The sequence below is a fragment of the Diplotaxodon limnothrissa genome, linkage group LG5, assembly GCF_057381915.1.
Source record: "Diplotaxodon limnothrissa isolate DT_005_m linkage group LG5, D_limnothrissa_male_GT1.1, whole genome shotgun sequence".
NCBI classification, from domain to species: domain Eukaryota; kingdom Metazoa; phylum Chordata; class Actinopteri; order Cichliformes; family Cichlidae; genus Diplotaxodon; species Diplotaxodon limnothrissa.
The window spans coordinates 28418725-28446668 of NC_140600.1; the positions used below are offsets into that span (position 1 = coordinate 28418725).

The window sequence follows — 27944 nt, forward strand, 5'->3', positions numbered from 1 at the left end:
TGATACATAGAAGAACAACTTCTTAATCACGAGATTTGGCAATTTAATCTGGTTTTTCCCCCCCATTCTCATAGACCGATTGATTAAATCCCTACAACTCAGTGTTCAGAGGTTACCATAAATATTCAGTGAAGAGCAGATTTTAAAAAAAACAACAACATCCATCCGCTTATCTCAAACACACACACGTCACACACATGGGGGAAAAAAAAAGATGTTTGCCAGCTGGTACAAAGTGATTCTGGTTTCCATGGAAAGTACAGCCCCAGTCATCAATGTTTTCAATAACTCATGCACCTGGATATTGGGGTTAGGGGTGGGGCTACTTTTCTTTACAAGTGTCCTGACACAGACAGCTGTAAGTCATCAGTATCTGAGAGGCCTCCCCTTCATCATTTTCATAGAACCAAATGTAACCTATTCGTGTGAGCTGTCGGAGACCTCTGGAGCATTTTTAATTGGTTATCTGACTAAAATTATGACTCACCTTGTGCTTCAGTCTCCGAGTGAAATTCTAGTGTTTTACGAGTCTGTTTTTTAGCCAAAAAAAGCTGACTTGTGTCTTCACATTCTACCTTCACAGGGTAACGATGCAGCTTGCTAAATAGCCTTGAAATAAACTAAACATGGCGACTTCTGGTTCCAAAATCCCAACACTGAGGCTTCAAAATGCCCAGTTCAACACAGTGGCTACATCAGGCTGTGGTAATCATTCAGATGACTGTAAGGGATGCACAGAAGTGGAGTTTTGTTACGTCATATTATGTTCTGCATGTATACAAAGCAAAATTATAAAGGAAGTGAACCACTACACGAGAAATAATATAAATTGAATATAAAAAGTCTGATGCTGATGAAAATTCCCTTCAAGCCATGCATGGATTGAGTCTCTGGATCTGGATACTCGATAAGAGTTTGTAAAGGTGTGATGCTTAATGTCCACAATTTAATCAAAGCCACGTTGAGCTGACGTTTCTTTCTGATAAAATGCAAATCCGTTGATATCTAAACACACCAAAGAAAAACCTTTATGGCTGAAGGTAGAGGGAAGAGAAAAACATCAGAGGCAGAAGTTCCAACTATAGTTACTCGGACCTCATAAAGACAGCAAACATCTGATGCTTCCTTATTTTACAAACGACCGTTCTAAAAGCAGAAGAATACAGCGAGCTCCTGCTGTACTGCTGAATATTTGCATTTTTGCCTCAACTGTGCTTTAAAACTCGTTTCTGACTTTGGCTGTCACTAACTCCCAGATGTGACATCTTGGACGGCGTTCATCTTTAATCAGAAAACTCCACAAACAAAAAAACCCCCAAAACAAACAAAAACCATGTGGCCATTGGTGATAATAAACAGAAGAGGGCCGATTCGAACTGATAAAACCTTTATTTCACTTTAAATCGTCTTTTACATTTTGTCCTGTTTATAACATGTAAGGTGAAACTAGAGTTGGAATTTTTTTTTTTTAAAAGACATACACAAATCTATTATTACGTCAATAACCAGGGAGGGGTGTGGGGTGGGGGGGTATCGAAGGGTGTTTTTTTTTTTTTCTTCTTTTTTTGTCATTTTCTCATTTTTATAGGTGTCCTGAAGCTAACTCTAAATTTTCACAACCACGTGCGCTGCTAAGCAATAAAACCGTCACAGAAGCAAACTTTTTTTGTTGTTGTTATTTTTTGGGTTATTTTTTTTTTTCCTTTTTTTTTATTTTAAGCAGAATACTGGTCAGTAAAAACAAAATGATTTCAGATACCAGATATACAGACAGGCTCGGTGCCACATTCACTACTGCATGGGATCATTTTTTTCCTTAAAAAGCGTAGAATAACTGCCTTTTTGTTCAGCTAACGAGAAAAAGAGCGGCAGGAGGGAGGAACTGGGTTGTTTTTTTTTCCTGCTTTTCCAACCTTTTAAACATCAGTGCATGAAAACATGTGTCCCCAGCAAAGTAAAGTAAAACAAAAACATTGAGACGTATGACTTCTCTACACCTACAGAGTGGAATGTCGAGATGGTTGATGACAAGGTTATTGTGACACTGAGCGCGGGGGGCGGGGGGGCAGCGCTACCAACAAAACAAAAACAGGATTTCTGGTTAGCTGACGTCCGCCTATATTTCATCACATCTCAGTCTAAAAACGGGGGTCAATTGTGGGGGTTTGCCTTGCTTCAGAGCGCGAACAGTATATTGATATTGGACTGCAAAAACTGGGAGGAAACGTTTGCCAGAAAAGAAAACCAGGAGTGAGATTGGAAAATGAGCTAGAAAATGTACCGTAAGTTGCTGATTGAGTGTTGCCTCCTTTTGATGCAGTGGACAGATCTTTAGATTGCCTCGGCATATATACGCATGCTTAGCAAAACTGGTCCGAACTACGTGTTCTCCCTCCCACACGTGCACCTGTTGTGGACTCTAACTGCACCACAGGTGACATTTAAAAACAATGCTTCCTTTGTTTACATCTCTAACAAGTCTCATTTTAGTTTCGAGCTTAAAAAGGCCAAATATTTTTGCATGTTGTTAGCAGAATTTCACAATCAAGTCCGATTTGTATTTTTAGGTCCATCTTACTGATATTTTTTTCCTCTGCAGCTCACCTGGAACGATCAGGTAAGAAATGAGGAAGCAGTGAGTTTAAGTGTCGGTCCACAGAGTGCACAATTTCTGCGGCAGCAGATTTGTACTGCGATAAATGAAAGCGTGCATTCTTGCTGGTTGATCACACTATTCAGCAGCAAGTGGAAACTTAGAACTTGTCTGAACTTGCCCGTGCAAGCAGTGAGGAGGGCGCAGAGGGAAGCGAGGGGTCTGGGACGGGGATGGTGTGAGGGGATAAGTACCAAAAAAACTAAACAAAAAAGTGACTGGGTGAAAGCAGAGGAAAAAAAAAAGCCCAAGCGTGAAAGAGCAGCTGACTGCAACGGCTTCAAAAGTTCTCTGCAAGCATGTGTTCAACGAACAAGATCCACAAAACCGTTCTGTTTTCCAAAAGACAGATTTACAGTTAAGCTCTAAAAATGTTTTACAATTTTACAGTCTCCAAAAACCACAAAGATTAGTTTGATTTGTTATACAAACACACAAAAGTAATTAAAAAGACAAAGAAAAAAAACAAGCATTTGCAAAGATAAATGAACATGTTTATAACCGAGGGGGGGGACAGTAGTACTCGATGTTCAACAGCACCCGACAGGAGGTGGATTTCAGGAGCAGGTGGAGGGTGGGTTGGGGTCGTCCCATTTTGCGGTGGAAAATATCCTAAATTGAGTCAAACGTGAAGGTGGAATGTATGTGCTTTTGCTTTTAATCATTATCCAAATCATTTTTCTTTGAAGCCCAGTGCAGGGATTGTTAAATAGAGAAACAAAAGCAGGTGAGTGTTTGATTATGCGGCAGGTGAGGCGCTTTTGATTTGGGGTTTTTTCCCCCTCTTTAGACTCGTCAGTGTCACAATACAGCCTTGTAAGGAGGACCCTTCTGTATAAACCTCAGCAGAATTGCACTGCTGCCCGAAACACACACACAACCCACTCCCACTCCCTCCCCCCAACCCGCCACTCCCGCCCCCCCCCCCCCCAATCCCAGCTCAATATCGATTTTGCCATCAAACAAGGGCTCTTGGTGGCAAGGTGGAGGAAAAACTAAGCAATCACAGTGTTTGTTGAAAATAAATGGACAGTTTAATAACCTTTGTTTGTTTGTTTTTGTTTAAAGTGGAATAAAACCAGCCATTTTTTGCCAGTACACTAAGAAAAGCCAAAACAGAAGGAATGGACAACTATATAAATGCATTAACTCGCTAGAGAGAGGAGTGGGGGTCAGGAGGGAAGGGACTGAGATGTTAGGAAGGAGGAAGTGAGGGGAAGAGTGGAATGAAGAAAGAAAGATAAGAGGCGAATGTCGACTCTAGGAGACGTTAATTTATTTGGTGGTTCTGGATAAAAACCCTCCCCGCGTGCTATAAGACTAGACTGGCCAGTGGTTTTTAGTTGCTGGCCTGCAATGGAGTGCCGTGATCGAGGGAGGGTGACAGGGATGGATTAAATGGTGGGGGTGAAAGAGTAGTTTTCTGGGGGGGTCCTCCTCTCATATCTGTTTTTAATATTTGTCTGAAGGGCAGGTACTATTCATGCTGTTGGTTATACAGAAGGGAAGTCGGGAGGCTGGGACTGAAAAAGTGGGACGAGGGAATGAACGGGTCGTTTATGTGTACGAAGAGGAGGAAGTAGAGAAGAAAGAGGAAGAGAGATAAAAGGAGGAGGAGGAAGAGGAAGAAGAGTGTGGGGATGGGTTAACAGTGAAGTGCGCTCTAGTTCTCTCCATCGCCGGCCTCACCCTCATCTCCCTGGTTTTCCGATGTCCACAGCTGCAGAGAGAGAGAGAAAGAGAGAGAGAGACATCTTTCAGTGTCGTCTTCCAGACTGCGAGGTACAAAGGAAGGTTTGAGCATCTTCAAACACTCAGCGTGAGCATCTCTAACAAGTGTTTCGTGATGCTGTCGAGATATTTTTGGTAGTCCATCTTCATCTGCTTTTATTTTCACCATTTCTCCTCCAGTCCAGTTCACTCCAACTCCACTTCCCAGAAAGCTTTTCAACAACCAGGAGTGAATATACTGCAGCAGAATAGCTGCTACATATAAATACACAGATCTGCAAGGGGGAAACGTACAAGTCCTGATTCGGTGCAGCTCAGGAGCAGGAATCTATTCAGTGCAATCTTTTTGTCATTATTACGGTTTTAGAAATCCCTGTGTCAAGCTCCCCTCATGATAATAACAGTTCAAGGGCAAAAACAGAGTCATAAAGAACAGCATTCTTTACTGAAGGCAAAAACATTTACTTCTGAGTTTTGTGGCTGCCAAGAATTGTTCTATTATTACACTTAATTGTAGCTTCTTGAAAGAACCACAGTATTAGGGCTCATTCAAGTACACTTGAGGTGCTTAAAAATGCACTAACACCAGCTGCAACGAGTTGATGACCAATTGATAATGAAAGAGCCACTCCCAAACTTAAAGGGTGACCTTTGAGGTGGTTTTCCCTTTGTGATAAATATAAATGGTGAATCTTCTCATTAAACATGGCCAGCGTTTCAAATAACGAGGTTTGGTATGTAAGAGTAATCCCTATAAAGAAAAAGCTCAGGCGCCAGGCTGCTATAAACACTCAGAGTGGTTCTCTTGGAGATCTGTACTGATGTCGAAGAGAGTGGATACCCGTTATCGGATCATCTGAGGCAGTGTTTCCCAACCACTTGAAAATGATGAGGTGTGCTGTGGAAGATTATTTGGTTCCACCTGATTAGTACTCTAAGCGATCAGCGTGAGTAACGGGCAGAACAATTACATTCTTCCTCTAGAGGGCAGTACAACGATCTGCTAAGGCTACGTTCACACTGCAGGTCTTGATGCTCAATTCCGATTTTTTGATCAAATCCGATTTTTTTTGTCTGCTCGTTCACACTACAAATAAAATGCGACAGCAAACGTCCTCCAGTGTGAACGCTCAAAGCGGCTCGCATGCGCGAAAGAAGATGTAACACACAACGCGCTCTGTTTAGACCCAGAGCAAACAGTATTGTTTGACTGATGGCCTTAATATAAAGACTTCGGACTTCACGTTTCCCATTTTGCTTAAGTTATTTTGTTATTTACATAATAATGTAAATAACCTAATAATGATCCTTATTGCTGTTTAAGAGAGGAGCGGTGCTTCAAAGGATAGTTGCAGATTTCTGTCAGAATCTGCAGATTATACAGTACAAATAAAATGTTCACGTTGTCTTCCCAACAGTTTCACTGACATCTACACTGGATGGCCAGGAAGCGTTTGCGATGTCTTCTCCGGCGCTGATAATTAGCGTCTGTCTTGTGTCAGTGATGTAAAAGACGGATTTAATGCAACTTGACCGTTCAAACAGCAGTCGCTTTCTAAAACATCGGATATGTATCGGATTCAGTACCACATACGAAAGTGACCCAAATCGGATTTGAAAATATCGGATTTGTGCCCTTCACACTGTCATAGCATGATCGGATATGGGTCGCATAGGGTCAAAAAAAAAAAAAAATCTGATTTGATGCGCTTTCGCCTCCAGTGTGAACGTAGCCTAAGTGGGTTGCCAACTGCCAGCAAAACAAGACGACGGAGAACAAATGACATAATAGTCATGCTGTGAACGCAGCGCTTAACAGCAACAGATAAATATTTGAAAAGAGAAAGTACCCGGGTCCTGGAGGAAATTTAGCCCAGATGAAGGCCATAGCCTGAGTAGTGGTCCACAAAACAAAACCAAAAAAAAAAAAAAAAAAAAAAAAAGGATACTGGGGACATGTCAAGCCAAGTCCACTATACCTGGTACACGGGGAAAATTATGAATATGCTTTCTGTGGCATCTTTGTTTGGTGGTGTACCGTGTGATTTTTGTAATGTCAAATATGTGCCGTGGCTTCAAAAGGTTGGGAAACACTGCTCTGAGGCACACATCTACATTTCACTGTGTGTTATACTTGTATAACTATGCATGTGACAAATAAAGAACCTTGAACCATCTCTGGCTAGTAACACAGAAGCTCACCTTCTGTTTGCATGGGGCAGACAATTGGAAAAACTTTAACTTAAAGAGAGGAGCTAAAGCAGCTTGTTTTAGACAGAAAATGAACTGAAGGTCTGAACCAGGGGTGTCGACCTCCAGGCCTTGAGGGCTGGTGTCCTGCAGGTTTTAGATCTCACCCTGGGTCAACACACCTGAATCAAATGATTAGTTCATTACCAGGCTTCTGGAGAACCTCAAGACATACTGAGGAGGTAATTTAGCTTTTTGAATCAGCCGTGTTGGATCAAGGACACATCTAAAACCTGCAGGACACCAACCCTCGAGGCCTGGAGTTCGACAGCTGTGGTCTGAACCAAGGCCCAGTATTTAAGAAAAAATAAAAATAAATAAATAACAGCTCAGATCAACATACATGACACCATTTGATTTTGTTTTCATATATATTTTGATCTCATCCTTATCGTTTATTTCTTTTATTTTTAACCCATTTCCTTCAATTGCAGATTTACAATTATTTTTGGATATTTCTGCAACTATTGAATCCTAAAAATAATCCTTTGAAATAAAAATTTGGTTGTACACTAACCAGCCACAATATTAAAGCCACAAAGTCTCATTTCCCACTAATCCTTGTTCTGGGAAAACCTTGGGTCCTGGCATTCATCTCAGAATGACGCTGATAGGCACTTACCCACCTAAATATTACTGCAGACCAAGCACACCTCTCATGGAAAGGCTCTGACAAGAGGAGGAGAAGGAGAAGAAGCAGCAAAAACTGCCCGAGGAACACGACAAAGAGAGAGTCCAGTTCCACTAAGCATCTTCAGGATGAACTAGAACAAACCCGGATCTACGGAGACCCCACCGCCCGACCCACAGGACCCAGAGGATAAGCTGCCAACCTCTCAGATACCGCAGGACAACCTCATGTCCATGTTCCAATGGTTCAGAGTTGTTTTAGTGGCACGAAGCAGCCCTAAACAATAGGTAGCAGGTAGTTTTAATGTTGTGGCTGATTGGTATATCACTTAAAACACAGAGTGGGCAGAAATGCCGGATTAGCGATGCACTGATCAGATACAAACACAAAAACTGGACCGGATATCTGTGATAGAGAGCCAATTCATCCAACCAGCTCTATGCTCCTCTATTTATCCTGTGGCTTGGTCTCATTTATTCATTTGCTCAATTTAAATTAAAAAAAAAAAAAAAAAAAAAAAAGACCAAACAAACAAAAACTTAGTAAATTTACTTGTTCAAGGGGAGCCTGGTTCCGTGTTAAAAATAAGAAGAGGTACAATCAATACCAGTGTTAATTATCCGTTTTCCTAACTGTGAGGAAGAGGCTGTAGCAGGCAATCCAGCCAGCGTATCAGATCGGAACTACAAACACTTGATTGGTGCATCCCTGGTAAGCGTGACTCTTATAAGTTTAAAAGAGAACAAGCAATGCTGTAGTATGTGTATTGTGCACACAAATATACTTCAGCATTTTTATTTGTGGATTCTAGACGGCCAAGCTTAAAGACTTAAATTTGCTGGCTGATGTGCAACAGTCAGCAATGTGTAAACGTTGCTGCATATGAATGAAAAACAATTCCACTCAACATATTCTTCTAATCATCAGTATCCTGCTGGCAGGTAGCATTAAATTAATGCAGCCTGTGAGTCTGTGATCATGGTAATATGATTAATCAGTCATCGACACTGTTGTTCTTCGCCATCGGATCCTGGCAGAAGAAAAGAGAGTAGAGCAAAACCTTGGCAAGTGGCTGCAAGCTGCATATCGGTGCTGTGTGCTCGGTTGTTGGCCAACACATAAAAAAAAATGTGAAACAGGATTTAATGGCAGCTGGAGTTGAAACACTGATGTGAACTCTGATTTGCATTCTTGAGCTTTAGCAGAGTTTTGTCCCAACCATACCCAACAGGAAACCCGATATAACAGTGTCTGTGAATCACATCGCATTTATGTTTTACACTCAACAATTGCAAGTTGTGCCACTCTCCTCTAAGAGACCTTTAATTATTTCTAATTCTAATCCTGAAACTCATCGAGTTTCAGTAACGACACCTGTTCACAGGTATACTCACAGTGAGGTTGTCCCTTAGTAGCTGCATGATCAGCGTGCTGTCTTTGTACGAGTCCTCGTTCAAGGTGTCGAGCTCGGCGATTGCCTCATCGAAAGCCTGCAGGGAGAAGTTCACTGGTTAATTTCCTTCTGAAAACTTGTTTTCACTGAGACAAGCTTAAAAAACAAAACAAAAAACCCCCCAAAAAAAACATGTATGAGTTACAGCTATATGAAAGATATAGCATATCCAAATTGAGGACAGCTCTTTAATATTAGCTCCAATAAATCGCACTGGACCAAATTGAACTTGACTCAACGGTGTTTCATGGACAGGTGTGAGCCATTTCTCTGATGCTTCTTTGATCCATTAAGCAAGTAAAACATCTGCAGTTGCCAATTGTGATATTTGGAAGCTGTTGCTATGAACCAACAACGTGCTGAAAGCAGCTGTCAAAATAAACAAATCCACTGAAAGATAGCTGGGACACAAATGTAAAGAAACTGATCACAACCATGGTGGATGATCACAGGATCGTTTCAATCATTTCAATAGCAAAAAACACCTTTCATACCAAAAAGCCAACTATAGAAAACTCTCCAGAAGGTAGACATTTCATTATCCCAGTCAAAAAAAATAAGGAAAAGACCACAAAGGAGAAAATACAGAGGTTTGTAGACCATTGCCCTGTAGAGTACAGGAAGCACACACCCAGCCGCAGATATCGTGGACGAGTGTTTTTGTTATTTAAAGTTCACTTGAAGTCTGCTGTGGGCGTCTGCATGGAGCCTCATGCTCAGCGTTTGATTAAATTGTGTCAGTCCGACCCAAGCAAACCTAAAAAAGCCAGGCAAGTTCTGGAAGAGTGCAGACGAGTGAAGCAGAGATAACCTGTACCACAGGCGGAAAGAGAAGAATCCACATTCTGAACGATCGCACACTTGGACGCTAGACCTTCTGCTCAGATTCAGCCCAATGCAGCAAAGTTTGACTGTTGTGTGCTAAGCAATACACAATGGGTGGACAATGACCCAAAGCATACTTCAAAAGCAACTCAGGAGAAAGAAGGGGAATACTGTGTAAATGGCTGACTGAGAGTAAAGGCCCGAAAAGGATCATAAAAGAGGAAACCCAGTGCTGATGGAGTCATTGGTTCCATATTTTAGCCCCCAATTCTTCAACTGTGAATTAAATCAGCTGATAATCTGCATTTCAACTGCATCCTGATTATTAGTTTTCAAAATAACAGTGGTATATAGAGCAAAATTTGGTTTTAGCAGTAAATGGCTGTATTTGTCTGGGAGGAAGAGCTCAGGAGCTGGTGAGACTCCATGTGTCTTATGACTGTTAAATGACAGACTGTTCAGTGGAGGAAGGACCACCTGTCTAATCTGCATTTCAATAAAAATGGCAAAAATGCAAATTCAGCCATCGTACATGAGTAAATAAAGTGTTAAAGACCAACCTGCTTAGCCAAAGAGCAGGCCTGCTCGGGCGAGTTGAGGATTTCGTAGTAGAAGACGGAGAAGTTGAGGGCTAGGCCCAGCCGGATGGGGTGTGTTGGCTGCATTTCCTTCTTGCTGATGTCGAAGGCATCCTGGTAGGCCATCTGAGAGTTCTCCACCGTATCTTCACAACACAAATGACCAGTTATCACGTGCTGTGTGAAAAGGTAAACAATCTTTCCCATTTAAATATATCAGAGGTTCGTTCAGACTACTTACTCTTCTTTGAGTCCCCAGAGGCCACCTCTGACAGGTATCTAAAGTAGTCTCCTTTCATTTTGAGGTAGAACACCTTGCTCTCCGCTTGAGATGCGTTGGGAATGAGGAATTTGTCGAGCAGGCTCTGAAACAGACAGATGACAAGTTTTTTTTCCATTTTGCACTTAGACATTACAGGTTGAGTATTACATAAAGACACACGAGTGGAAAGTAAACAAACACCTTGAACACAGAGGGTTTTGCTAATATTTCTCAGTCTATTTGCATTACGGCCTTTGCTAAAGCCAAACATGTGATGAATACAAACACCATTACCAACAGCTAAAGAGTAAACACCCGAACCTCAATTACGCTCATTTAATTGACTCTCCCATCCTACACATTTAAATAATGGATGGAGGCAGTCCTTTGGCAATCACTAACAGCATCAAGCTGCCAGACGCTTCTTTACACGTGCTTGTCGAATAGCTGAATAGCTTTAGAAATTCACTACCCCCATCCACACCTTTCAAATGCAGGATTACTGGTAACTGTATCTGACCATTTCCTGATGGCTACCTGTGCTTCTGCTGATCCCACCATTCCAGGTGTGTGTGTAGATAGATTTTCTGTTGAAGACAGCTTCTCTTTTTAGTTAAAAATTACTGCTAATGTTTGAAAACTGTATGATGTTTTTCCCCACTAGCTGTCATATACTGAACTGCTACAAATGCGAATGTTCAAAGTGCTCAAAGTTTCCATGATGAGGTCAGTGTTTGGACAAGTAATCATGTGAGCCAAATGCTCAACTTCACTTCGGTTTTTTCCTCTCGCCTCTGTGTGATCTCAATAAAAGCGGCAATCTCCCACCCTCATACGATCGCCACCACTCTGGTAGTGAGTACAGAAGCCCCGCCCACCTGATGTTCAAACCTATTTATGAGGAGAAGCCAATCAGAATCAGGAGAGCTAGACCAGCTGGAGTCAAAAAGAAGAGGATGAAATGAGGGTAACACGGATGGGGATTATTTTGAGCTGGAAAGCCTGCGAAGCCATTCTACTAAAGCATGAGAAAAAAAAAGTGGAGCTAGATATGGGCATGGTGGGTGTAATTAATTGTGTTTTCTGTATTATCACATATATAAGACTCCTCTGTGCGAAAGAAATAAAGCCGTGTCCCAGTGCCTTGGGCCACCTGCTTATTAATGTGTTCTTTGTCTGAAAAGAAGAGAAAGCCAGGTTTGCTGCCGGGGTGACACCAACTTCAAGCATGTGTGTCACGGTTCATACCGCTGTTGCTGTCCTCATCTGATCGTTTAAAGAAGGGTTTTACTCTGACCATGTGATCAGCTCTCACTTTACCCCAGAGCCTCTTCCTCACTGAGGTCAGCTTTGTTTCAGTGATTACAATGATTCTGTTTTAATCTGCTGACTCCAGTAACCTGTCCTGGGAATGTCATGTAGACATGATATAGGGGCGGTAGCCATTTTAACTTTAGTCACTTGCACTTGGCGCTTTGACTTCTGAGCGAATACAGCGAGGAAATGCCTACATGTGATCCTGAGCTGATAACTTCGAGATGACAGAGCAACTAAAGAATGATTTGCCTCTTTTAAGTAGTTCCTGTAAAAGGAAAAAAAAAAGTCACAAAACTGAATTTAAAAAAAATAAATAAATAAGCTGATTTTCCAGTAAGTGTTTTTCTTCTGGCGCTCCAACTAAAACTGAGCAGTGACTGTGGATAAGTTCAGCATCAAAAACAAAATGAAGAACAACATGTAATTTTTGGCAAGCCTTTGGCTATTGATGACTTTGCACAAGGTTAGCGAGTGCTCCGTCTATTCCGCATTTCAAGTTTGCAGCACGCCCGTCCACTCCCCACAGCAGTTGCTAAATCAGGTTACCTACGTTTTATTTTAGCAACAAATACACCTAATTTTAAAATGCAGAATTCATATTTCAGCTTACAACAAAACACTACTCTTGGAGAGCCAATATGATGCGATATGATGATCCACTGGTACGCTGTTCTAGGTCAGGGTTACTGACATATTTTTCCATCCCGTGGATGCATCAAAGCTCTCCCCTTCCAAGCTTCCTGCTGCTTTAAGGACAGCATGTCTCTACCCATCCTTTTCTCCCATCATTCCTACAGCACCACATCACTGCGGAGGCTTGAAGATGGTTTGACCTTGAAGATATTATTAGAAGTCTGCTCATGCGCTAAAAAATTTGAGCTGCTTTGACCTTGAGCAATTTATGTTCTAGCCTTGTCAGGACCTGACAGTGAGGCCTAAGTCATATTTATTGCTACAAGTGTTTAAAAACAAAAAACAACTGTAATTTCTCACAACACTTTAACAGCTCCTTTAAAGTGACACTTGAACAGCTGAGTAAGGCCTTTATTTATACAGGAAGCTTCACCGAAAGTACTTTCCAGTTGAGGCAAAAGTATTAACGTTCCAAGTGTTTGAAAATGAAAACAAATGAGGATACTTGAAGCCTATGAGGTCACTTCAGGTTCAGACACAATTACTGTATTTTCCTTCAGCCATCCTTTATCTGAAGTCTGCACTAACAATAAATTATGAGGTTGGAGTGTGATGGAAACATAACTCACTCTGGGCTGCTGAAACAACATCAGCAGTTGGCTTATACCCAGTATATTGGGTTGATTCTGTTTGGTACAATTTCACAGGTCACTTTTGTTATTATATGCACTTTGGTTGTTATAAATTATATTTAAGAAGTGGGACAAGCCGTAATTTGAAAAAAATAGATAAATTAATAAATGTTATTCCAGTTCGTTTGCCTAAAAAGTAAAAGATGCTGGGAGGAAACAAATCCCTCTGGTGTTACATCAGGAAGGGCATCCAGTGTAAAAACTGCCAAATCAAACATGTGGAGCTACCTGCTGGGAGCAGCCAAAAGTATCTTCTGTGTTTGCTCTTTTACAGGCACCATATGGACTGTCGTTCAACTGATTCACATCGTTCAGCTTGATGGTTTTGAACCAAAATGACCCAGAATTCGGTAATTGTATTCATTGACATTATCACGAGGAAGATTTCCTGCATGTATACTAGGGGTGCAACGATACAGGTATCGATATCGAACCGTTCAATACAGTGCTTTCGGTTCAGTACGCATATGTATCGAACAATACTAAAATTTTTTATTTATTTTATCAACTTTTCTTCTGGCGATGCTGTCTGTGTTGAGAGCTCAGTGGATCTGCGTTCGACTTATCCGCCTAGGCTGCACTGTCGAGCGCAGATCCACTGAGCGCAGCACAAACTAGCAAGACAGAAGCTAAGCTCGTTGCAACATGGCAAATTGAACCTCCCCCACCCTCATTCAGATCTGGCGTTTGGAACTATTTTGGTCTTCGTGTGAAGTATGACCCTGAAGGTAAGCGCGCCATGGACAAAAGTAAAAGAGTATGTCGGATGTGCCACGCAATGCTCAATTACATTGGTGGGAACTACTGCGTTAGTGCAGTTTGCTGGTTAAGGTGTTGACGCCATCCAGCCCCACGCACGGGGCGATCCGCGGTAGCTCGTTAACGGAGATTTGCCGTGTTGTGGCGTTAACGTCATTTCAGATTAACGCTGACAGCACTAGTGGGAACACAACGAATATGACTGCACATTTACACCGACATCATCCTAGTGCAAAGACAAGCGGAAGCAGACAAAAACAACAAGCACGCACGCTACAAACTTTACCCGAGTCATTTAGACAGCCGTTAGCACATGATTCTCCTTATGGGGACCTGATATGTTTAATATGCTGCTGAGAATATAGCCCAGAAGAAGCGTATAGTATAGCTTTTATTTTGGAAAGAGCCATTTCTCTGTAATAAACTCTCTTTTCCAAAGATGAGTGATTTCTCAATCAGATATTTATATTTGTTTCAGCAACATTACATTTAAAAACTGTACTTTTGAATTAAAATATATATTTATAATTTTAATAAATGACTAAAAAGGCATGAACATTTTTTGTATCGAAAAAAAAAATCGAACCGTGACACCAAAGTATCGAACCGAACCGTGAATTTTCTGTACCGTTGCACCCCTAACATATACAGGTAACTGCTGTATAAAAGCACACTTGCTCATTGGAAGAGTGACTCTACTGAAACGGGCAGTATTCAAGTGCACTAGTAGTGACACAGCATTACATCCAATGATACAGCATAAGTCAAATGTAAGCACAAAAGTAAGCAGTTAGTGTTTTCCCTGGAAATTTGAAGTATCACATAACTGTTTGAATATTTAGCTTGACGGAATTTTGCCTCAAGTGGCGAAACATTTCCTCCATACTTGGCAAAGTGTGGTGGTTTGCTGGAAGTGGTAAAAAGTACATGTAGTACCTTAAAAAAAAGCATCATCAGAAACTGATACACAACTCTTGCTTTTAGACATGCTTGGGCTTGTCTCGTCGTTGAACTCGAGGGACTGTAAACTCAAGGCATTGTTATAGCAATGATAGTGCTATATAGCCTTTTTATGTCACGTAAAAATTTGTACCGGTATTATCATGTACGATATGATGTGGCACAACCCTACAGCATTAAATTAGCACACTAATGACCTTCATTCTTGTCGTGAACGTTCATAAGGCATTTTACCACGATTACTTGCAAGTACTTTATCTGAGAAACACTTTGCATAGCTCCCTGGGATTGTGCAGGACCATGATGTCTTTGCGCAGTGGTCAAGAGTTTCAGAAGAAAGAAACACGCAGTAACTGATATGAAGCTGCCTGGCTAAACATTTATGCATAACTTTTTCACACAAGATCATAAAAATAATCTTGTGCAAGAACAAAGTCCATGTGAGATTCAAGAAGGGTGTCTAGTCAATGGGGTTACCGCTCAATATTAATTTGCTGGGAGTACGCACGGTTACTGTCACTTGGCACTGCAGTATTAACAGCACTGCTAAATGGGCAAGCTGTGTCATCTTAAGAACAATGGGGGGGTAATACACAGTAGAGCAGGGCGATATGGCCAAAAATATTTATCACGATATATATTTGAAAATTTGCGATAACGATATAACTGACGATATAATTGATGCAAGACAAAATACAACTCCACAACATTACTAGTGCAAAAAGAAAACCTTCCTTTTATTTTCACTTAAACAAGAAGCTGGTTTTTATGTACATTAAAGCTATATAAAAATTTAACAGTGCGAATACAAATTCCTTGCTGAAAGTTTAACCAAAAGGCATTTCCAGTAGAAATGGGCTGACATATCCTGAGCATAACCATGTATAATATCCACTGAAGTTAAAAAGAGGTGCTTTGCAACATTAAACTGCAGTGTGCAGTACGTATTTTTCGGACCATAAGGTGCACGGGATTATAAGGCACATTAAGCGAAACAAGGCAGTCAGATAAATCAAACTTTATTAAACTCATTCTTCTTGCTTCCTCCACTTCTGTACCATTGATTCATTAATGTGGAATTCTCTGGCAGCTGCTCTATTCCCATGTTGTTGCAGTATATTAATGACTAACCTCGTATTGTGGATGGATTATCTCAGTTGTTATGGATTATCTCAGTTGTTCTCCTGACTGAAGTTTGGTCCGTTTACAGCATCCTGCCATGCGATTGCATTTGTCTCTAACTATCAGGCACGTTAACTTTTATAAGTGGAAAAGTGTTAGTGTTCGTCCTCCAGCTTCACTGTTTATGTCATGCTAACATAGCTGTGTCGCTAGCGATCACGTAGCACATCATTATATACCAGCTAGCCCAACTTCAGTAACCCTACAAACGTCACTGCTGTTTAGTTTCCTGTCTTCATTTATGTTGGAAGTGATAGCAGAGCTGTACGTTTGAATTTATTCAGAAATCTCTCAGTCAGAACATGCTATATCATGCTTGGGTAACTAGCGAAACTAGCGAGCTAACTTCCGCTAGCTTCCTGCTAACTTTTAACTCCGTTAAATGTAATAAATTTTGTTTTCATGGATGCCTGGAAGTTAAACTTCATAGTTACACCTGGTAAAGCAGCAATGCTGATCGTTTTATTAAAGATGAAAGAATTTAGACAGTTTTTAAACTCTCAGTGATGCTGCAGTGTTGTTTGACCTGAAGGTTTACGGAGTTTAGGACCCAGATTACTCCCAGATTTAAGAGCATCTTAGTCCGACAAATACGACAATAACGACGGCCGCTTGCATGTTCTGCAAAAAAATGTGCTTTGTCGTGTATCTGACGGACAAACGCCAAACCAGTTCCACATCACTGAAGTTGCACCATTTTTACAAACCAATTCTGGTTCATTTGTTTCACTCAACAATCGGCCATGTGCGTATGAAAACAAAGGCACTGCGCATGCGCGTTTTACTCCCATTCTATCGCGATATTTCATTTTCCTATCGTTGCCTAACATTATACCGGTATTACCGTGAACGGTATAATATGGCCCAGCCCTAATACACAGCTTAATCTGCCCACACCATCCCCCCTTTGGAGCACACGTGCGCGTGCACAGCTTCTTCTATAGAAAAGTGAACACAAATAAAATTAATCAAACGTGCCAAGTGGGGCAGCAAAGCAAAAAACCGAGAAGAAAATTAAAGCTTTGTTTGGCAGCTCTCTCAACAGCTGCCAGCTACGTTATTACCGGTACCATCTCCACAAGTAGCACCATGTGACAGCCAGAAGGGATCAACTACAGTGTGCCTTCCTTCACCATCTTCTGCCTTCTCTTAAGTATTGCCGTTCCTTCTATCATCACAACCATCCATTTTCTCCTTTCTTTCACTGTTCCTTCACAACTCCTCGTCCCCCCCCTCCTCCTCTCTGCCCCACTCTTGTTCATACCAGCACGTCATTGCAGATTTCTTGAAGTTCACCCTCAATCTTCACGCGGTAATCACGGGCCATCTGCTGTTTCTTCTCGTTCCCCTCCGTCTTCTGCTCGATGCTGGAGATGACGCGCCAGGATGAACGGCGTGCCCCCACCTATTAGCAAAGACAATGCAAACCAGAAGGAGTCACATTAAAAAACAGCATCTTACTGCATCTGATCTACAACTAAATGAGAATGAATTTAAGTATATCTAAGGTTTATTCGGGGCCACAATGCACCTTTGATTAAAGCATTACCATACATAACAGATGCCTGTGCATTTTCTTGATATGTTGGGTTTCAATCTGCACATTGTGGCGTGTATTTGCTCTTCTGAAGAAGTGACTATCAGGCTGCAGCACAGGCTGATATCTGCACAGAGTATGCTGAATCTGAAGCAGATGCTGATTGCCCATCAACTGATGCGGGCATCTGAGTAACCATGATTAAAAATGCAAATATTCAGGGTTGATTTTGGATAGTTTTGGTACATAGTTGGACATCAACAGCTGCAACAAATCATCAGGGCACAAAGTCATTAATGTCATTCTAAAATGTTAGAAATCACAAGTCTTTTTAATCACAGCATCAAAACTGATGAGCTGAAATGAGATTACTGAAAATAAATTAGATGAATAATGCTAATAATACTGCTTTTTCTTTTTTGCTTTTCATTTCCATTTATCCCACCTTCATTGTCTTGTATCGTTTTATTAATTAATATCTTTTTTCCAAGTCTGTCACTGAATAACAGTTCACAAAATTAACTGCAAAACCAGACGAAACCCGTCTGAACTGCAGTGTTTTATTTCCTACGTCCGAACTAAACACATATATACTATCCACTTTGCTGCAGTTGCTGTTGAAGCAGGCAAAATCAACTGAACTGTGTACTACTTGGTGCAGGCAAGCTTTAAGAAAAACCCCAATGATAAACAGAGCGGCAGTGCAGGAAAGCCTCGGGCTGTTCTTACATAATTTGTGCTTCAAACTTCAAAATCTTTACAGAAAAAAAATAAAAACCACTAAATGTAAAATGCACAGCTAAGAACAGTCTTAGAGCTGAACGAGTTGGCATTTTAGTTACTGATTCGTGCCAAGATGGACTACACTATGGCTATGCTGAACTTCAAAAATATTCGGCCACCCAAAACTTTTACAGTAAAGGTTTCCAAATAAATCTCTGAGAATGATTTAAAAACAGAGGACTGAAGGGAGGGACTCATTTATAGCTGACATAGGTGCTATAAATGTATTGTTATCGCTGAGCTGTGAAAGCGCTCTTTCTGCTTTTAAGATCATATGGGGTCAAAGAACACTTTCCTTGTATAATGTGCTGTGGTGACAAACTAAACATGAGAACAAAGAGACTCCTCTATAAAGTCATAACACAGAATTGTATGGTTCCTTTTGCAAAAGATGACAGATTTTTACTTCAAAAGAATTCATTAACACTACGAGTGTAATGTCTCCAGAAAATGATACAATCTGTCAAATTAATCCATTATTATCGGCATTTTAGTTTTGAATATCGCAGTTACAATCACAATTAATTTGGTCAGTACAGTATTTTGGTGATTACTCAACACCATATATCATATAACTTGGAAAGACCAAGGCTATTATTTGAACTGTGAGTCATAGGAGAATAAATAACAAAAAAATAAATAAAAATTGAAATTTGAAGTGAACAAGCCTGGTCAGGAGTACATCTGGGCTTTTAGCTACAAACCTTTACTATCAAAAGATCAAATTTTGAAGAATTTTGACAAAATATTAATTTTCATTTTCACTGCAGAGCAGGAGCAGATCAAATATACTTGTAATCCAACAGTGTTGCCAGTGAAAACAAATCTCAGCATATACACTGTTAAATTCTCAATTTCCTATGCTTATCCAGCAGAGATAAGTGATAAGGATAAAAAGGAAAACCATTAATCATTCCTATAGTCATCTAGCTTTTCATTGAAATCACAGGTCACCACTGATGATGGGCAGTGGCAGGTTTGCAACCTCTGTAATAATAAGGGGGATCCAAAAAAATAAAGCTATTTTTAAAGTGACATTTTCCTATCAATAATAAGAGCAAAATCGTATCAACCTTTCAGTTAGCTGAATTTATAATAGTATACTCATTGTAAATGACCTCTCACGGCCCACCCGTAATACTTTCACAGCTCACCAGGGGGCCGTGGCCGACACTTTGGGAGTCACGGATCTACAGGTTTGCGGGGAGAAGAAGAATATCAAAACGATAAGACTGATAGCATACCACGTTCTTGTAGGCGACAGAGAGCAGGTTGCGCTCCTCGTTGCTGAGCTCTGCGCCCTGCTCTGTCACAGCCTTCATGGCAGCCGCCATGTCGTCATAGCGCTCGGCCTGCTCTGCCAGCTTGGCTTTCTGCACCAGGTCGCTCTTATCCATCTTTTAGACTGCAAGAAGAAGGAGACCAGAGTTAGGACTTCACCGCTGCAGCTCTTCATCTATGACCAGAAATGGGCAGCGAAACTATACAGAGATAGAGAGCTTGTGAGAAACAGGTGTGGAAATCAGCGCTTTTAATAAGAGCAGAACATATCGAAGAAGCTGAAAGAAATAGCAGATGTGATAGCTAGAATACTGCACTTGCAGGTGCCACTTTGCAAGAAAACAGGAACGTGTAAAAAGCTGGTCAACCCACTAGCAAAGAGAATCCACATCATCGCACTTAGCGCATCCTAACGTCACATACGAGAGTGTTGGATATACTGGCAAAGACTTAATAAAATGTCTCATAAAATGTCAAAACCTCAATTGCAGCGAAATGGCTGCTCCCCGTTATTTCATCCCCGAGGGCTGCTCTACTCTCCAGATGAATCTGTAGGTCTAAGTAGGCCACATCATCGCCTTTTATATCTACACCATCACACTTTGGATTTGCCACAATGAGCTTTAAGCACTTAACCATTACACATTTAAACTGCTAATGAAAACACGACTACACCATCACGGCAACAGTAAAATGTACAAACACATTTATACACAAAGCAGCCTTAGCTGCTACAGTTTTAGCTCCGTCAGCAGTTATCTACCAGAGGGAAATTCAAAACTACCTCTCTTTTCAGTTTTAGCATCCTTGGAGCTTACCTGACCTCTCACCTCGCTGTGAAAGAGGGTTTCCCTATGGAGGGCAAAGAAAATATGAGCTATGATAAATGCCACAAGCAGAGGACTTTTATTTACTGTACTTCTCTCACATTTCCCACCATAAATAAAACCAAATCTGAGATTTACAAGTTATTTTTTGACAGATCTGATGTCATTAACACATCATTAAAATGGTTTCAAATTCATTCTGAACCAAGTTCTAGTCTAATAAGAGAATTACTGTCATTAATTCAATATCAAAGATGAAAGCAGGCCACAAAAACAGACATCTGAATTTATTCGGTTATTCTGAGCTGTTTTCTGCTTAACACTGGCTTTTATGTCAACTGCTCAGATTTTAAATTAAAGAGCAGGTTGTAAAGTATCTTTAGATCTGGTGCCTATAAAACATTTTTAGCACTCACTTGGACTTTTTCATGTGTTTTTCCAACAATGACTCACTGAAGATACAATTAGGCCTTGCTGTCAACAATTCGGCCTGTCGAGTCGACTTCTAGTCGACACAGTTTTGGCACCGATTTCAGTCTGGAACTGTCGATCAACATTTCAAATCAGCACAGATCCTATTTCTCCCCAACATTCTCAAACTGTGGCATGTTTCTGTGGTTAGTAATTTTCTGGTAACTGCCACAGTTTATTCATCAGATAGAGATTACCATTCTAGGAGATTTGTTTTAAGCGTGCGTGGACATATTTTTGAATTCTTTCTTCTGGTCAAAAGCAATTCTCCCAAGACAGTTCCATTTCACGAGTAACACCCGTTTTTGTGCGGTAAAAAAGACATTCCTGTGTAAAGTAGCGCCAATGCTGGGTTGTTAGTGGGTTTCCATACACTAACTGTATGCTTCAAATACTTAACACAACAGCTCTGACTTTTTTTTTTGGAGGGGGAGGGCATAGGATACCTTGTGCTTTGGGGGTGGTCCTGCTGGAAGACCCACTTCCTGTTTGTGGACAGATTTCCTCAGATTCCTCTGTTCCAATTGAAAACTCATTGTTCCATTAGGATTTAATTTAGCGGCCGCATCCTTCGGAGGCCGCATTTGTAGGCCAATTACATTACAGCGACGCGGCGAAGCCTGTCCAAATTCGAAGACTCCCCCAAATGCGTCCCCAGATTTGAAGGATGGGTCGGGTTTATCCTTCGTGGCCCAACCTATCCCAGAATTCATAGCACGGCTCAGCCAATTCCAGTTTTCAACAATGGCGGCAGCTGCTTAGTTTTAATATTACTCTTATTACTCTTTCTGGGTCACAAAATAAACTGTTAACATATTTTCAGGCGAGAATGTAGCTGTGCAAACTTCTGCTCGGTTTATCAAGACATCACATATTTGCAAAGGTGCTCCGACTTTTTCGGAGACGTCTGTTATCCACCAGCTCGATAGCTAGAGGCTCACTAGAGCCGGCGAGAACAGCGAACTCCCGGCACATCATTTTCAAACCCCCGAGGTCTTTCACTTCAGGTTAAACGTGATATATAAGTTGCTCAGATAATTTAAAAATGTTATTGTTTGGCTTTTTCAGAGTTTTATTTGTTCCTCAGTAAATTGGTTTGGCTGAGACTAACGTTACACAAGTTTTTACACAGCTGAATAAATGTCAAACAGAGAACTGATTAAACAGAAGTGTGAAATGATAGAGAATTTAGTCCAGTGTCCTGTCATTTTACATAGAAAGAACAGACGGCCGAGTTTATTAAACTTCGAGACAATCTGCAAATTTCATTAAAAGTTTAATAAACTATCATCTTGTCTTTATTTTTAGTTAGCACATACCTTAAACAGTTCAAGCTGTAAGCTAATGATAGTTATATAAGAGCAGATGCTGCTGGTGCAATAAGCTGTACGTTTTACGTCCAATAGACGCATGATCTGATTAGTCGACTAATCGCAAAAATAATAGGTGACTAGTCGACTATCAAAATAATCGTTTGTGGCAGCCCTACTTTTACAGGTTACGTTTTTATGTTCCTTCTTCTCTGTCTCTCAATAGTCAAAAAAAAAAAAAAAAAACCTAAACAAAAAAAAGAAATAAAAAAAACAAGTCTTTGTGGTTCATCCACGGGGGCTTTAGCAAACTCTTAGACAGCAACAGAGCAGTTTTTGGGCAGAAGTAGCTTCCTCAATGCATCCCAATGAGGAAAAGTGCAAAGCATTGTTGTTCAGCTTTCTTCTGGTGAAGTCTTCTGGTGAACAAAACAAGACGACGACTTTGGTAGACTAGAAGCTAGTCTTTGTTCGTTTCTGACGTCTATTAAACTCAGTGTCTCATGCTCCTAACAATCAGAGTACTTCTAACGATGCTCGATTTCTTTTTATAATAATCTTATGGAATATATAAATATAAATCCTGGGTTTGAAAAAAAGCACCCAAAGATAAAGTTCCTTTAACCTGAATTCCTTCTAATGACCAGCAGGAGGCGACTGGTCCAGCTGCAAAAAGAAGTCCAGTTGTGTACACGCTCATGGGTAACTGACCTTTCAGCTCGCCAGATCAGTGACTTCAATAAAAACTTTCCCGATGAGTTTAGATTCTCAATCACTAGCTACAAGACCATTCTAAAACAGGATAATATCAATTTTGCAAATTACCATCCCCACTGGTGTCAAAAAGGAAGACAAGGCAGGGCACCTTAGAGCTCGCCTACCTTGTGATTCATGAAAAGGTCACGCAACCAATTTCACATCTACCCCTCGATCCCAAGATTTGGTTTCAAAAACGCTTAGCTCAAGGCTTCACTGACTGCTGGGTGACATCGAGGCTACATGCATCTTGTACGGGGAATTATATATCCTTCCAATAATATGTTGTGAAGATCAGACTTTGAAAGACGCTCATTACTGACGCAAAACTGGGCCCCCACACCTGGTTCAAACCTCATTGACTGAAAACATTTAACTCAGATTTAACCTTTAAATTAACCGCTATTCTCCAACAGGTTCACATAGTCACATACAAAAATATGTTGTTTAATTTTGAATCTTTCCTCCTTTGATAAATGCCTAGGTATAGTATTTCTCATTTATTTTAACTGGCTTTTTCTAGTTAGTTTTGAAATGTGTAACCAAAAGAAAAATAAAAAATTCTTGAGAATTCTTTGGCCATATATATGCAAATGTGTCCAAAAATGTCTATTAGCTTTAGAATTAAGCCATAAAATACAGACATTTTTGGTACAGTGATTTTAGCAGTTCTTCCAGTGGTACAAGGTATTATGTCATTTTGGTTTTTTCCCCAGCAGTGACTCTCACTTCTTCAGGCCAACCCTACTGCTGAACTGCGACTGGTAAAGCACATGACAATAGAGGACACTGTGTACACAGAAGCTATCTCAGCAATCTAAACAAGTAGCGCCTTCAAAGTTCCAGGTAGCCTGCCTTACTAGTTCTCTTTTCACATGAGGAATGACATTGTTTTAAGAACAGTGTGTTGTCACAGCAAAGGACACTTGAGGTTGTCTTCTACTAATAAGTATTTTCTTTATATAAAAAAAAAAAAAAATAGCAAGAAAGAAAGAAAATAACCCAGTTGGGGCAACATTCTGTGTACTTTTTTCAAATCTTAATCTATGATATTAAAAACATGTAACAGTTTACCTCACTGCCACCAGAGGGTGCTGAGGCATTTGTGGAAACAAATAGCCCTCTTTTACTTCTACATTTAAGTGGTTTAGTTGCTTTAACGCTTTCCCTAATTTAATTCACTCCGATCAATATGCAGATTTCTTTGCACACTCAGTCATTTTAATTGTTTATGTTTAAGAATAAGCACAAACAATTATGCATAAGGAAGCATTTTTGGTTTTTGTTAGCATTTTTTTTTTTGTTGAATGGAGCTCAGATTCCAGGAAAAAAAAATTAAAAATTTAAAAAAAAAAAAAGGTATTTTATGTTTATTAGTCAACCAAACAGTAAGTCAATTTGTTTCCTATTAAACTTACAAACTGTAATAAATAATAATATTTTAAAAAATGACTAGCGTGAGGCGCTAACACTTGTATTTTAGTTGTAAGCAATCATAACTGCCAGTCTGAAAATTGGTATTTGTTAATAAATGAAAGGCATCTGCCAAAAAACACACTTAAAGCCTAAATACAGTATCTAGGAAATGTATAATATAATCTATAGGGATGATTTAAAAGAAAATTCAATACCAGATTCTTATCTTTACAACAACTACTGTGAAAATATGAAAAGAATGAGTACCTCTAAACGTCACAGCAGGAGAGCGGACAAATCTAACAAACCTTCAGCTATTCATTCACAACTAAACGGCCACTCCTATTCTTCTGCTGAGTAATTAAAGGCCTCTTGACAGGGAGCGCACCAACAGCACGTATCGAGCGCCAATTCAAAGGCTAACAAGCAGAAATCAATTATCTGCTGATGCTGAGCACAGTTCCATTAGTTTTCAAAAAAAAAAAAAAAAAAAAGTGAGACCATTATGATCATTATAAATTCAGAAACCCATTCATTCCATTATCAGGACACTTGTTGAAGGAAAAATGTGATCCCTCTAGATTCACCAGCGTTTTGTCGAGGCTGACACATGGGTAATATAATTGTATAATTGTTTTACATTGGCAAATCCCACTTTAACCAACATCAGAATATATGACGACTGGTGTTTTAAGTGTGAAATCCATACAAAAAACTTTGAATGTTTTTAATAAAAATATGTATTCAAATGGCATTCAAAAGTTAAGCCAAAGGAGCTGCAACATTTTGCAGAGTGGGTCCTGACAGGGTTGCCGTATTAAGGCAAAACATAATAATCATGAATATTTGAGTTAACTATACTCTTACTATAATCTTAATTGTCTAATAGTTATTTATAACAGAAATCATTCATTTATAACAGGATTTGTGCAACTTTAAATATAATTATAATTTTTATAAAAAGGTTAACAATGTCAGGGACACAGGATCATCTCGTGGGAAGCTGAACACCAGTCACCTCCAGGCTGTAGTGTCTACACGCCTGAGATTGTACACAGGAAGAGGTAGCCAAGGCTGCAGTGGATTCTGAGGACTTTCATGGTTTGTGGAGCGACGGCGAGTTGAAGTCGATGACAAACCGACAATTCGATAGCATGCTGGCAAAAGCTTACAAGTTTAGAGAGTCAAACCCTGCATACAACAAAAGGTTCACCTGCACAAACGTTTTAGAACTTTCATATCATCTCGATGGTCACCCAAAGTCTTCTTGGCTGAATTTGATCTAAACAGTGATTTTAGGGTTTTAGGGTGGGGCAAAAAGCAAACAAGATCAAACTTGTTTTTGATTTATAATAAAAGACAAAACAAGAGCCTCATAGCAGAATTTTTTTTTTATCCTAATTATCACAAAACCAAAATCATAATTGATATATAAAACTGATGAATTAATGTTCATCACTGATGGTGGTCACAGAAACACATGATTTAGGTGGTGACAGTGTTTGGCAGGGTGAAGTCCCCCACCACCACCACCTATCATTACCAAATCTCCTATTCAGGTGCCAGATGCTGATGTACTTGTATTAACACGCACCACAGGAAAGCAACTTTATTTTTTTGATGAGACACCAGGACACAGACTGCAGTATTGGTTCCTGGCTATTATTTTGTTTAATGTGTTTCGAACATAATGCATATTAACAAAAGTAATGTTAACTTCATAATTCATCAAAATTTGATTCAAGACACCAGTTTTGCTCAGTGGTTTGAGCAGGCAACCATATCCCAGGACCCAGGTTCGTGTCCAATCCAAGACCCTTTGCTGATGTCTTCCTCCACTCCTGTTTAATCTTCACTGTACTCTCCAATAACACTGATAAAACTAAAATACTAATAGTAGAATTTAAGATATAACATTGAAATGATTTGATTCTGTTAAGAATGTAGGGTTCTGAAAACAACTTGGGTTTTGTAGCGATTGTCATGGGAACTGGATACAATGTCTGATATTATAGACATTTTATTAAAACCAATCAATTAAAAATAATATAAAAAATAGGACAATTTTTGTTCTTGTTTAGGAAGATGTGAGGATCATTTCTGTACCAGGTGTGTCAAACATGGTTCATTACTGTTTGATTGTGTGTAGAAACGATACTCCTACCTAACAAGGCGTGTCATTATTATTATTTTTTATATATACAAAGGATAGAAATTATGTAATGGCTTGCATTACCTACAAACACTAAAACGGGGCTCCGCCTCAATTTAATTGCCAGGTCTATCGTGCATCGTAATTCACACAGCTGTGTTATGACATATTAGCACGAGTTAGCACTTAGCATTAGGTAAAATGCCGCTGGTCGCGATTACAAGCGCATTAATGACGCATTGCTTTACCGCCATAGCGAGCTACACATCGGCTTGACATTGATCCAACTCAGTCCAAGCTACAATCGTCTGGCACACGACCAACGTGCTTTGCATTTGCCGTGCTGTTATTGAACCACCTAGCTAAACAATTATCGTTAAAAAAATAAAAAATAAAAAAATCGAGGGACACCATCTTCAGCTTTGGACCGACACACGCCCAACCGAGTAAAATCCATAATCTCGACAAAAAGAGTCTGACACGGACGTTTTTAAAAACGGCCTCGGGGCACGAATACTGAGGTAACAGCGCTGAGTCGGCCTGCTAGCAGTTACGCCCTCCTTGTCGCATTCCCCTGCGGAATTTTAAGATGGAGAGCTAGATTACCGCCAGCTAGCATGGAAGCTAAACAGTACGGCTGCTTACTGGCTTTAATGGTTAGCCTAGCCCGCTAAGGGGATCTGACCCAGTTCAGTCTGAACGCCGACGAGGTTACACCAAAACCGGTAGCCAAATAATCTACGTAGTTTAATGTTTAATTAGTTCTATGTCTTCACTATCCTAATCGAGCTACATAAAATCGAAAGATCTTGAAATTAAGTCGAATTTGAGGGGAGACTCCCAAGGAATATGGAGGGTGGGTTAGCTTCCATATCGTTTCACTACGGCATGACGGAGTTCGTTTAAAGACAATCCATAATCGCGATGTCTTTTCCAGTCCATGCTGCGAATAATGAGGCCAGATATTACGATCGTCATATGGCAGATAGCGTCTGCGGTTTAGTTTGTCGCTAGCCGCGGCGCCATGTAGCTAGCACTGACTGCTAAAATGTCTGAGCTCTCGCGACGGCTGGGGTTGCTAAGCTGTCAAAATGGCCAAACTTGGTGCCGCTTCCCCCCCTTTCACGGGACCGCGGATCGCGCATGCATCGATCTCATTCTGGGCCTTCAAAATTAAAGATCAGTGGTATAATAACTGCATAGAGAGCAGAGGCAACCGCTCATATGTGTTTTATGGATTATTTCTCGTTATCCGGCCACATTCTCGGCCTAAACCCTCGCCCCCAGCCCCAGACCACAATAGGCACCTTCCGCCGCAGAGGCAGGCAATGGGGCTACCACTCGGACTGCTCCTCTCCACGAAAGACTGTGTTTACACTGTCTATAAGACGATAATCGAGTAATATGCTGGTGAACTCACATTTAAGATGTACTAGGAATCCCGATTTTATTCTCTCAACGATGTGAGTTTGTCAAGCCGTCCTC

The 27944-nt window shown here is 40.4% G+C and overlaps 1 protein-coding gene across 1 annotated transcript; it reads right to left on the reverse strand.

Annotated features, from left to right (window-relative positions):
• Nucleotides 1–3592: 3592 nt before the first annotated feature.
• Nucleotides 3593–27944, reverse strand: ywhaba (tyrosine 3-monooxygenase/tryptophan 5-monooxygenase activation protein, beta polypeptide a). The gene is made up of 7 exons (XM_085353384.1): nt 27880–27944; nt 19491–19651; nt 17191–17331; nt 10363–10486; nt 10104–10267; nt 8660–8755; nt 3593–4373 (listed from the first exon to the last, which is right to left on the reverse strand). Exons 2-7 carry the CDS (start codon nt 19641–19643, stop codon nt 4317–4319), a joined length of 735 nt encoding a protein of 244 aa, XP_085209510.1. The 5' UTR covers nt 19644–19651; nt 27880–27944; the 3' UTR covers nt 3593–4316.